Source organism: Tachyglossus aculeatus, chromosome 24 (assembly GCF_015852505.1).
Source record: "Tachyglossus aculeatus isolate mTacAcu1 chromosome 24, mTacAcu1.pri, whole genome shotgun sequence".
Taxonomy (NCBI): Eukaryota; Metazoa; Chordata; class Mammalia; order Monotremata; family Tachyglossidae; genus Tachyglossus; species Tachyglossus aculeatus.
This window is the reverse complement of record NC_052089.1, coordinates 22,207,236-22,220,180: the sequence shown is the minus strand read 5'-3', so window position 1 is coordinate 22,220,180 and position 12,945 is coordinate 22,207,236. Positions and strand designations below refer to the sequence as shown.

The window sequence follows — 12,945 nt, the reverse complement described above, 5'->3', positions numbered from 1 at the left end:
TGCCCACAATGAACTCACAGTCTAGAGGGGGAGACAGACATTAATATAAATCAATCAATAGATATATACATGTGCTGTAGGAATGGGAGGGAGGATGAATGAAGGAGCAAAGCAAGCAAGAGTGGCCTAGAAGGGAGTGGTGGGAGAAGAAGAGAGGAGGGCTTAGTCAGGGAAGGCTTCTTGGATGAGATATTCTGCACATATAAGTAGGTGTTCAGCAAATAGTATTGATGTTGGCAGCATGGCTTCCGGTCTCCCATGGCCTCAACAATACCATCATCACTTTACAACTTGAGCTGGAAAACTAGCCTATTTCCCCACCCCCTCCCCCAATAATGAATATACTAAGAGTGGAAGAGTCTTGTGTATTCTGGGTATAGATTTCTTTTATCATCTTTTATTTCAGTGAAACTGAACTCTTCTTAAATATTGGCCAAAGTGGAGTAGAAAGTGAAATCTCCATATGTAGAGGAGTAGGTTTTTGCTCCTCTATTTCCATTCCTAATCTCACCCTTTCCCAGCCCTCAGGATATGCAGTTCAGACTAATGGTGTGATTATAGCGCATGATCCAGTAAGGGTAAGTTTGTAGGATGTTTGATGCTTCCATGAAAAAAACCCCAACAAAAACAAAAAATCCCAACTATGATTTATTTTTTTACTTTTTCTCTACTGAAATTGCTAGGCCCAGACTTGAGGTGTATCATTTCTCAAAAAAGGTGCTTAAAGCAGTTATGCTTTTTAGGCTTAGGTGAGAGGCAGGTTATAGGTCAATATATTCTATTTACCTATCTGCTTATTTGGACAAACTGGGGAAATGATTAAGTTGTCTAGCTGCAGAGGTGCATAAATTAAACAGCAGTGGGCCTGAATTAAGTTGGTAAATCAAATAAATGAACGCATTATGTAGTGAGGCGAGCTGGTTGAAAATGCAGGGGGTTAGGACTGGATTAGGGGGTTTTGTTTATTAATAATAATAGCATTTATTAAGCGCCAGGGAGGTTACAAGGTGATCAGGTTGTCCCATGTGGGGCTCACAGTCTTAATCCCCATTTTACAGATGAGGTAACTGAGGCACAGAGAAGTTAAGTGACTTGCCCAGAGTCACACAGCTGACTTGTTCTGCACACAGTAAGCCTTCAATAAATACCATCGATTGGTTGGTTGATTGGCAATACCTGAATCTCAATTTCTTCTTCCTTTCCCACCCACCTGACTCATTTTCTGTGTTTCTCTTTAGGAATCTGACGGAAGAGAGGCAGAACAGAAGATGGACAGGTGCCCGTTTCCTGGATGAAGGTGACAGTTACTTGCCACCACTGATCAGCTCGGGAGCCCGGTTGCCACGTTGCCGTTAGCCTCTCTGTGGCCAGGAAAATCCCCAGGCCGGAATGTTCCCGCTGCTCTCTGCCTGACCTGTGTGGACGGCGAGAACCCAGCCCTCGTTGCTTAAAGCTCCGTCTCATTTGCTGAGCAAAATCCAGTCTTCAAGTGACTAACTAGAAACCCAGCCTTTGTGAATACTTTTGTTGAACATGACTCATGGAGAAGAGCTTGGCTCTGATATGCACCAGGATTCTGTCGTTTTAACTTACCTAGAGGGATTACTAATGCATCAGGCCACGGGAGGATCCAGCACTGCAGTTGACCACACATCTACAGGGCCCAGTGGAGACGATCAAAACTTTAAGATTTCTGGAAATCTGTTTCCCACCTGTCAGAGTGATGGTCCGTCTCCCAACCCCACCAGTTCTTATCAGGGATCGGGCATGCTGCATCTCAAAAAAGCAAGACTGCTGCAGTCTTCTGAGGACTGGAATGCAGCAAAGAGGAGGCGCCTGTCCGATTCCATCGTGGACCTGAACGTCAAAAAGGAAGCATTGCTGGCTGGCATGGTTGAAAATGTGCCTAAAGGCAAACAGGATAGCACATTGCTTGCCTCTTTGCTCCAGTCATTCAGCTCCAGGCTGCAGAGTGTTGCTCTGTCACAACAGATTAGACAGAGCCTCAGGGAGCAAGGGTATTCCCTCAGCCACGATCCTTTAAAAGTGGAGAAGGATTTGAGGTGCTACGGAGTGGCCTCTAGCCACTTAAAGACCCTGCTGAAAAAAAGTAAAGCGAAAGATCAGAAGCCTGAAGGCCAGCTTTCTGATATCACCAAGACCCTGGTGAAAGAGCGCTTTATAGAGGCTCCCCACCCCGGGCAAAATGGTGCCAAGGTCATGAATGAGCCCCTGTCCTGCGCTGCCAGGCTGCAGGCAGTGGCAAGCATGGTCGAGAAACGGGCCAGCCCCACACCGTCCCCCAAGCCCAGTGTGGCCTGCAGCCAGTTGGCTCTGCTCCTTTCCAGCGAAGCTCACCTGCAGCAGTACTCTCGGGAGCATGCTCTGAAAGCCCAGAATGCCAACCAGGTGGCCAGTGAAAGGCTAGCGGCCATGGCCCGGTTACAAGAAAGTGGCCAGAAGGAGCAGAACCCCTTCCCGATAGCCAAAGGGATGCCAGGCCACCTCAACGGTCACCCTCGGACTCCCCCTTCCAAGCCCGTCCCGAGCAAAATTAACGCGGCCCCGTTTCCGAATCCGGTGGGCGTCCTGCATTCCCCCCCGAAGAGCGGGGGCTACAAGAGCCCTGTGGAGAGAAACCACCTCAAACAACCGGCCAATAACAGTTTGCTTCTGCACCTCCTCAAGAGCCAGAGCGTAGCCAAACCAACCAACGGCCACGACCAGGCCGAGAGGAGCAGCGTGTTTGAGGACAGCAGCACGCCCACCACCCTCGACGAGTGCTCGGACCACAACCCGAGTTTCACCGAAGACGACAGCAGCGGGGACGAGAGCTCTCACTCCAACTGCGTCCCCATAGACCTGTCCTTCAAGCACCGTGTGGAAAAACCCGACTCGGCTCAGGCCGCCTCCCTGGAGAACTTGACTCAATCCTTGCTCAACACCTGGGACCCCAAAGTTCCAGGCTTGGAGATCAAAGAAGACCGAGACCCCGCCAAAAGCGCGAAACTGAATCCACACCAGAAAGTCACGCTTCTTCAACTGTTACTTGGTCACAAGACTGAAGAAAGCCCGGAGAGGAAGGCCGACCCTCAGGGATCCCCCGGCGCTGCCGACCTGCCAAAATTCAGCGTACCGACCAAGAGGACTCCTGTTACAGAAAGCCCCAGTGTCCATCGAGCTACTCCACTGAACACTCCGCCCTTACTCACGTCCCCGAACCCGGGTTCCCCCATAAACCTCTCCCAACACTCTTTGGTTGCCAAGCGGAACTCTCCCCCCTATACTTGCCACGTACAACCCGAGAGGCTGATGACTCCGGCATCTAAACACTTGATAGACCTGACAAAAAGCAAAGAGCTGCAAGGAACCAAACCCATCCGGAACGAGAGCTCCCCAAACCCGGCGACTTTCAGCGCCAGCAAGCTGTTACAGAATTTAGCTCAGTGCGGGATGCAGTCTTCCATGTCTGGGGAAGAGCAGAGAACCAGTAAACAGCTGCTCAACATGAATGCGGAAAAGCCAGTAGGTTTGATCGATAGGTTGAACAGTCCACTCCTCCCGAACAAATCCCTGGAGGAAGCCGGCAAAGTGTTCAGCAGTCAGCCCGCCTCTTCCGAACCAGGACTTTCAGGTTCTGAAATAGAAAACCTGCTCGAAAGGCGCACTGTCCTTCAGCTGCTCCTCGGGAACTCCAACAAAGGGAAGAGCGAGAAGAAGGAGAGAACAATCTCCTCAAGAGCCGAGAGCCCCCCTGAACCGACGGACAGGCCTTTGAGCGAGCAGATATTGACGGTGAAAATAAAAACGGAACCGGGAGAAGACCTGCACGTCATTCATCACGCACCCGCGCACCCCGTCCGAGACGGCCCCACCAACGCCTTTCTAGGAGTGGCTCCGCCAGTGCAGAGAAGCGCGGCGGCCTCCCCAGCGTCGGAGGACTTTAAATTGGAGCCCCTGTCTCCTCAGGATTTCTCCTTCTCCAAGAATGGCTTGTTAAGTCGTCTGCTGAGGCAGAATCAGGACGGCTATGCCATGGACGACCTGGACCGATGTCACCGTCACAGCGAACTGACCCTTTTAGAACCGAGGAGCCTGTGCACCGTCCCGAAGAAGAGGAAGCTGCAACCCGAGCCTGGAGAAAGCCCCTTGAGAAAGACGAAAGGGCCCGCTTCCGATGCGACAAACCACCCCCGCTCTTCCACAGAGCCCCCCCAGTATAGGCCCGCGCCCCACCAGGACGAGGTGAAATCGAGCAGAAGCGAACTCGAGTCGAAATATTCGGCTGGGCCCGGCTCGAGCGCCGAAAGCGATAACCGGAGCTGGCCGAGAGACAGCAAAGGTTTCAATGTGTTGAAACAGCTGCTCCTTTCGGAAAACTGCGTGCGGGATCTGTCGCAGCCACGGGGCAGCGTGGTGCCCGAGGGTAAAAGGAAAGGAGCCAGGAGCGGTGGCCCCAATGGCAAACCCGAGTTCAGCATGGCTCCTCTAAATGGGCTAATGGGCACCCCACCTCGGGCCAACAGCTGCGTAGAGAACCGAACATTTCCATACCCTGTGGCCGTCCAGAGTCCCGCCAGCTTGCCCTTCCATGAACACTTGGGCTGTTCGGCCCCTAGGCAGGAGTCCGGACAGCTCAGCGTGTGCCCCGTCCCCGGGGACAAGGGTCCCATCCGGTGGGTTATCACCGGAGTGGACAAGAGCGATTATGAGAAAGACTCCCCGAGACTGACCAAAACCAACCCGATCCTCTATTACATGCTCCAGAAAGGAGGAAATTCCACCTGCAGCCAAGTAGCGCCCGACAAGGACACGTGGAACGAGTCTCCGTTTGCAGAGAGCCCCGCCCAGGTGGCAATCAAAGAGGAGTTTCTCCCTGGAGCGGAAATGAAAGCCTCTTTCCTGAACTTGAGGGGCCCTTACGGTAGCCCCCTGGGCAGCAAAGCCCCCCGTCCCCCCAACACGAATGGAGAGATGTACGGACTACTGGAGAAGGTGCTGACGATAAAGAAAGAAGCAGAGTAAAATGTTCTCACCACGTGGCGTTCGTAAAACTAATTGGGACGAGCGTGAATCCTGTATAAATACGAGCATGATTTGAGAAAAGCATGGTCTAACTGGCACTGTTTTCCTTGGAAAATTAATGGGTTTCTGGTGATGTTGTTTCAATTACCCATAGCTACTTTTTGCTTTATGTTAGATGTCTCAAGGAAACTACTGAACTGGCAATTTGACTGTATGACCCATCTGTCTGTAGGCATCAGCCCTCTGCTGGGAATAGTCTCTGCAAGAGGCCTTTGGGGGGAATCCACCACTTCTAGGCCAAAATTGAACTAAAAACTTTTCAACTGGGAGGGGGGGGGGGTTATGCATTTTGCTGCCCCTTTTCCCACCTGTGAGACTGTTTCCTCCCTTTTAGAAACCTTATCAGGCACAAGGTATTGTTTTCTCCCCTTGGAGGTTTAATAATATCACAAATGAAAATGAATAAATAGCACGACCATCATCACACTCACATTTCATCATGGAAATTTGGAGAAATCCCTTTGAAAGAAAATGCCTTCAAAACAGCTTTGATCCTAGGGTTTTTTAGTTGACTCTCTTTGGATCTGTTTCTCATCGACTCTCGGTAGTCCTCTTTGATTAAACCTCGAGTGTGAGTTCATGGGCCCCTCATTGACTCCTGGCCACTTTTCTACTATTGTTCTTGCCCTTTTGGTTCCAGATGTTTACCTGACTATTCCCCCTCCCCACAACCCCCCACCTTTTTTTTTTTTTTTTTTTTTTTTGCTTTAGGAAGCTGAATTGCATCCAAGTGTCACACTGAATGCTGACATATTTTTCTGGGAAGTTTGGTGCACCAAAAACACGTCATGGCGATGTGTCACGATTTGTACCATCTGCCCAGGAAGCCTCGGGCCGTAAGATTTTCGGGCCACCATAGCTCGAGACCGAATCATTTAGGGGAGCCCGTCCAGCTCCTTCTGTATATATCCTCGCTCTCATAAGTACCGAATTCACAAGAAAAGTTGCTGACGATGATGAATGATGAATAATAGATTTTGTTCTACTCGAAGAAAGCCAGTGAAATTATATTCAGTCCTAATAACAGGAAGCACAAGGGAGCTCAGATATTTGACAGAGTCATAAAGAAATTGTCCCACGGGGTCCTGCTTTATAACCAATACTGATTGAAACGGAGAGCTTTATGTTGTCTGGGTAGCACAGCTTGATACTTTATTGAGCTACGTGCAGGAGGTTTTCATCTTAAAACCACTCCAATGCCTGTGTACTTTTTTCCAGTGCTTAGTACAGTGCTCTGCACACTTAACAAGTATTATTATTACTACCCGTATACTCACTTAGCCATCCAGACTGCAGCCACCATATGATACCCAAGTGATATTTTCCCATTTTGCCTTTTTTTGGAAGCATGGCCTAGTGGTAAGAGCATGGGCCTGAGATTCAAGAGGACCCGGGGTTCTAATTCTGGCTCCGCCGTTTTCCTTCTGTGTGACCATGGGCAAGTCCCTTCACTTCTCTGTGCCTCGGTTTCCTCACCTGTAAAATGGGGATTCAGTATCTGTTCTCCCTCCTACTTTGACTGTGAGCCCCATTTGGGACCTGATTATCTTGTTATCTACCTTAGCACTTAGTACAGTGCCTGACACATAGTAAGTGCTTAACAAATACCACAGTTGTCATTGTTAATTATTATTAATTATGAGACATTTTAGAAACAGGCCCTGTAACAGTTGAAATTTGTCTTGTAATAAGCCGTTACCTAGATGGAATCAATCCATTTTAGTTGCTACTAAGGGGGTTTAATCACTTTAAATCACTAATTCAGTTGAACTGAAATATTGGCAAGCAAATGAGCTCTGTTCCTTTTCTGGAATATGTCCGTGCAAAGTCACCAGTGATTATTTTTCTCAAAAATGTGTAAATAGCTATGAGGTTCATGGTCTATAAAATAATTGATAGTCCAGAGAGACTATTCACGCTACATCAGTTGGAGGGGTATGTTTTTTTCCCAGTTCAAAAATAGCTCAATTTTAGACCAGTGCTCTAACGATCAGGGAACGGTGTAGAACGCAGTGCGCTCCGTGATGTATTTTACTCCGTGATCATGTACTAGCTGTACCATACTCAGTGATTCATTTTTAAATATTTTTTTTCAAGTTTTAATTTAAATCGTTAACTTTGTAAATTGTTCTTCTTGGCTTTCTTAGCCCTGGCGAAATGAAAAGGTGACGTTGAACGATTTTTATTGCGCGCTTCCTTCCGAATGGCTGGCGGGCATTGTGAGGCCACGCCAACGAGCATCCTTGATTTGGAGGGTAGACTGAGGTAGCCCCGGCAGGTTGGCGCTACACAAATGCCAAGAACCGGGGTGGCGATTCCCCGATAATAGGCAGCATATGTGCAGGCCATGTTTGGGGGCCATTTTAAAGATCATGGAGAAGAGTGGTGTTTCTCCACTGTGTCCCCAGTCAAGAAAAGACCTGCCTCCGCCTTGCAACACAAAGTTGGGCATGTTTGGGGAATAGGGAGGAGAAGGGAAGACCCGATTGCTCCTGCTGGCGTATGTTTCTTGTTTGTCATCATTTTGAAGGAATAAATCACGAACATAGGTATAGTCACTAGACATGTCATATTAGGAGCTTTACATTGTGAGTTTAAGGGAGATTTTGCTGAAGGAGAATTCACTCTAAGTTTACTCTTCATTCACCCGTATTCATGCACTCTGCACATACACGTATAGAAACAAACAAACAAAAAAGTTTTTACAAAATTTTCCCTAATTCCTTCTCTTGGTGAAAGGGTACTACAGCTCTCATTGACATAAGTCAGATAGCTTAACCAGTTTACTCTCTGCTGCATCTTACAGAAGAGTAAACTCGTGAGTATATATATATTATATATATATATATAATGTATGTATATATATTGACTTGTTACACATAAAGATGTTGAAATTGGTTTTTAAAAGGTGATGTAAATAGTGATTTCCTTAACGAAAAATACATATTTTGTATTGTTGCAAAGGAAAAAAAAACCTTTCGATCTTCTTTGGGTTCTGTATATTCCATGTATAAGTGTAAATATGATCAGATAGGTTTAAAAAATTTTGCATGTATGTATACAGTTGCAAGTCTGGAAGAATGTATAGAATAAACCTTTTATTTAAAGTTGTAATTACCTGCTGCATGAACCATGCATGGGGGACCCTATGCATTTGGCGAAATGTCTTAACGAGTCTGATCAGATGCTCATCAAACACACACAAACACACACACACACACACACACACACACACACACACACACACACACAAACACAACAGTATTCCATTTCCGGACATGACTTATGCTGTGGTATTTTAGCTTTGTGAGAGAATGTGCTTCAAATCCAAGGGTCTAACAAAATCAAGTAGCTGACTTTTCAGACATAAAGAACTCACCCAACTAATCTCATGAATTTTCAATTCCATTGAAAATTGGAAACACAATATTGAACCAGGGTATTCCAGTATTTTGAAATAGTGGAATATTATTTCATTGCCACACATGGTATGAATTCTGGGTTTACACAACCAATTTTGCTGTGACGTACTCAGTAATATGACTTGTCATTTTTTTATTAGACTTTTAATTTCTTCATTTGATGTCACAAAACTGTACATACTGCAGTGTGAGGTTTTGGTTTTTTTTTTTTAATCTTTTAGTGTTTACTTCCTGCAGTGGATTTGAATAAATGAGAAAATGCATTGTCTTGATGGTTTGAAATGGCCTTTATTGTGTTGGCTTTCTCTAGTGTGATTGTTTTATTGGTCAAATAACAGCGTTGCCCGGGTAAGGTCCCAACTACAGAAATGCCACCAGTTTTTTCCAAGGACTCTTTGTGCTCTTCTCTGGGAAAATTCAAACTTTAAACAAGGAAACCGTCAGCCAGCAGCAAATCAGCGCAGCCTGTGACACAAACTGATGTAAGTCTCAAAGCGGCAATGAATTAAATTAAAGTGAACCCCTTCATGGTTGTGGGCATTGCCTAGTGCTGATAATAATAATAATAATCATGGCATTTGTTAAGCGCTTACTACGTGCCAAGCACTGTTCTAAGCGCTGGGGGAGATACAAGGTAATCAGGTTGTCCCACATGGGTCTCACATTCTTAATCCCCATTTTACAGATGAGGTAACTGAGGCACAGAGAAGTGAAGTGACTTGCCCCAAGTCACACAGCTGATAAGTGGCAGAGCCAGTATTAAAATCCACGACCTCTGACTCCCAAGCCTGGGCTCTTTCCACTGAGCCACGTGTATTGTTGGTTATGTCAATCAATAGTATTTATTGAGTGCTTGCTCATTAATTCAATCGCATTTATTGAGCGCTTACTGTGTGCAGAGCGCTGTACTAAGCACTTGGGAAGTACAAATTGGCAACATAAAGAGACGGTCCCTACCCAACAGCGGGCTCACAGTCTAGAAGGGGGAGACAGACAACAAAACAAAACATATTAACAAAATAAAATAAATAGAATGAATATATACAAATAAAATAGAGAAATAAATACGTACAAACATATATACGTATATATATGTATATGTGTGCAGAGTGTGCAGAGTGTTTGCTGTGTGCAGGGCATTGCACTAAGTGCTTGGGAGAGTTGGCACACGTCCCCGGCCCACAATGAGCTTACAGTCTAGAGGGGGAGATAGACATTAATATTAATAATTGACAGTATGGAATATATACAGTCAAGGGGGGTTATATATCATCACACACACGGAAAGAAATGATCCCCTTTCAACCTTCTGAATCCATTTGTTGATAGGCTCCTAGAACTGTAGTTTTCATTTTGTGTCTGTGAATTTGGGTTCTTTTTAAATATCAGTATCAATAAAGGCTTTTGATTATCCTTGCCAAGAGTCACTTGCCCAGGGGAAGAAATCATTTTTCTGGCAAGTAGGAAGAGTGCAGGTTCATTCATTCATTCATTCATTCAATTGTATTGAGCGCTTACTGTGTGCAGAGCACTGTACTAAGCGCTTGGGAAGTACAAGTTAGCAACATATAGAGACAGTCCCTACCCAACAGCGGGCTCACAGTCTAGAAGGGGGAGACAGACAACAAAACAAAACATGTGGACAGGTGTCAAGTCATCAGAACAAACAGAATTAAAGCTTAGTACACCACCTCAGGGGGAAATGTGGCTCATTTAAAAATGACGCTTGAGTACCTTTGGTATTTCTTTGCAAAACCCAGATCTTATTTTATTAGGACGTAATGGATTTATGTTACTATTATTATGGTATTTATATATATATAATATATATATATATATATTTACACACAGGGAAGAAAGAGACAGTAATAGTATAATGTCTGTCTATTTTGAAGAGTGGAGGGATGTGTTTTGTCACTGCAGCGTTAAGTGGGGCAAAGGTGAACCCATGCACGTTGTGTATCTCACTGCTTTTGCAGCTCTTGTGTCTGGGGAAAACCAGCCTCTCTCCAAATCTGAAGAATGCTGCAATAACACTGCCTTACTGTTCCCTTAAGGCTTGCAAATGAGCTAATTCTCCCTCCAAAAGTACTTTTAAATATTTTCTAATATGCTAAGGGAAGAAAAGTAATAAAAAAATCGGCTGATGCAGAGTCCTGTGGAATTTTTAAGAACATTCATTTGGGAAAAGGACCCAGATTTAGTGAGTTGCGGTTATATTTTGAATCCTTATTCTTTTTGCAGAAGAAACTAAACCAAATTTGAAAGTGCAAGGATGGGTTCTTCTGGAAAAATCAGTAGAGGTTTTCCTCTTTTTGCTATTCCTACCTGTTCTAAGAGACCGGGAGAAGAATCTGTGGCTGAATTTATGTATTTTAAGTGAAGTGGAGAACTGAATAATTGACTCATCGATTGGGCCGATTTAGATAGATCTTTGAGGTACTAAAATCCCCCTTTTGTGACTGAACGAACCTACAGGGCTGTCAAAATCCAGCAAAATAATCAGATGATGGCTTGTTCTGTCACTTCCCTGGGGTTTGGTCGACCTAAACTGGATTGGATTGTTTAGCATTGCTAGAAAACTTCATGTTTGAGAGTGTTTTACCTCCATCTTCACAGCCCTCCCTGGTGTTATGTAACCCAAAAGCCTAGTTACCATTTTGAAGGTAAGGCAGTAGCAATCCCTCTCCTTTTCTTCACTCATTCCCTCTTCCTTTTATTTCCCCTGCTTCCAAAAAAAAAAAAATCCATTGTACTCTTGTGTTCAGATCCTTTTACTGGTTCTGTCACTCCCTTTTTAACAGAGTAGTAGTAGTACTTAAGCGTACACTGTTTTCTCTTTGTCTACCCTAGAACATAGGCTGTTGAATCCACAGAAGCACCGAAGTCACCCACTGTTCACGGCTATTTGTACTTCCCAAGCGCTTAATACAGTGCTGTGCACACAGTAAGCGCTCAATAAATATGAATGAATGAATTTGCACACCTGCACTGGGCACTGGTAGTCATCTTGTTGACTCCCTCTGAAGCCCGGCTTCTACAGTAACTGGTTAGTTTTGCTCACTGTGTCAGACATTACCGAGGCTCTTCGTTGGTATCTTTCTCATCTCTTCCTCGCTTCATCCCCCTGGTCGCAGATGTGGCTCTGATTGGGCCAGCAGGATTTTCCCAATATTCCAATCAAGCCCTTACTGAAACCCTGATATTTTGGGGAAATGTTGCATGGAAAACCCCCTTCTAACAGAAGGTCCTGCAGGAATTACAGATCCCATATTCTTCCCAGGTGCCTGCTTTGACATCAGGAGGGCTTCCTGATTGACGGGTAGCCTTTTTTTTAATCCCACGCTGTTCCCCACCCTACTGTCTCCCTAGCAACTCCCAGAACTCAGGCTGGTTGATGGCAGCAGAATTCCCAGGGCTCCTGATGGAGCTGTTAATTGAGGGTGGGTGGTGGTGGTGGTGAACAGAATGGTTGGAGGGGTGGGGGGGAGTGTCCCTGATGGAAGACACCTTGGAAGCCCCCAGAGTGGGGCTTTGTGGGGCAGGTGGAAGTCAGACAAGTGGATTATAGGCCTCAACCTAGCCCACAGGCTAAGGACCTCGATTTCAAGACCAACATGAATCAGTAGGTGTCTAGAAAGCCCATTATTTTAGGTCTTTCCACCTTGACTGGAAATTCAGGTCTCATCAGAGATTTATGAAGAATGAGGTGGAAGTCCAGGTCAGAGAGCTGTGGGGGCGATTGACCCCTTACTCCCCTGGAGATGGCACTCTGGCCAGAGCTCCCACAGAGCCCTTGAATTTATTTCAGATTTACTGCTTCCTGCTCTTTCTTTGTGTCGGCCCGTTTTAAACACTCGAATGAGACAGCAGGCGAGCAAAATATGGAGAAAAGGAAGACACCTCAAAATGTTGACTGGGTTCTTGACTGTGCTAGATTGAAACTTTTTTTTTTGGTGAACGTTTGTGTGAACGTGTGTGTGTTCACCTGGAAAAGAAAATGCTGATAGTTTGATTTGACACAGTCACTTTTGTCCATCAGGAGCCCATATCGAGCATCTGAGGGTTAAGCACTGTATTAGAGAAGCAGCGTGGCTCACTGGAAGGAACCCGGGCTTTGGAGTCAGAGTTCATGGGTTCAAATCCCAGCTCTGCCAATTGTCAGCTGTGTGACTTTGGGCAAGTCACTTAACTTCTCTGTGCCTCAGTTACCTCATCTGCAAAATGGGGGCTAAAACTGTGAGCCCCACGTGGGAAAACCTGATCACCTTGTAAACTCCACAGTGCTTAGAACAGTGCTTTGCACATAGTAAGCACTTAATAAATACCATTATTATTATTATTAAGCCCTTGGTAGAGTACAGCAGTAAGAATTACGCCTCCTACCCTCTTGGAGCTTACTTTGGGAAGCAACAAGAGTGTCATAAAATTGCAAAGG

General features: G+C 45.7%; 2 protein-coding genes across 2 annotated transcripts in view; both read left to right on the top strand.

Annotated features, from left to right (window-relative positions):
- Nucleotides 1-6,236, top strand: part of NRIP1 (nuclear receptor interacting protein 1) — a 61,791-nt gene extending 55,555 nt beyond the window's left edge. Inside the window, exon 2 of the mRNA XM_038766013.1 lies at nucleotides 1,239-6,236. Coding sequence (XP_038621941.1) covers nucleotides 1,534-5,025 — 3,492 coding nt within the window. The 5' untranslated portion in view covers nucleotides 1,239-1,533 and the 3' untranslated portion in view covers nucleotides 5,026-6,236. The remainder of the gene's footprint in view (nucleotides 1-1,238) is intronic.
- The window catches only part of LOC119945017 (SAM domain-containing protein SAMSN-1-like), a 363,531-nt gene that overhangs the window by 78,202 nt on the left and 272,384 nt on the right, over nucleotides 1-12,945 (top strand). The window lies entirely within an intron of this gene.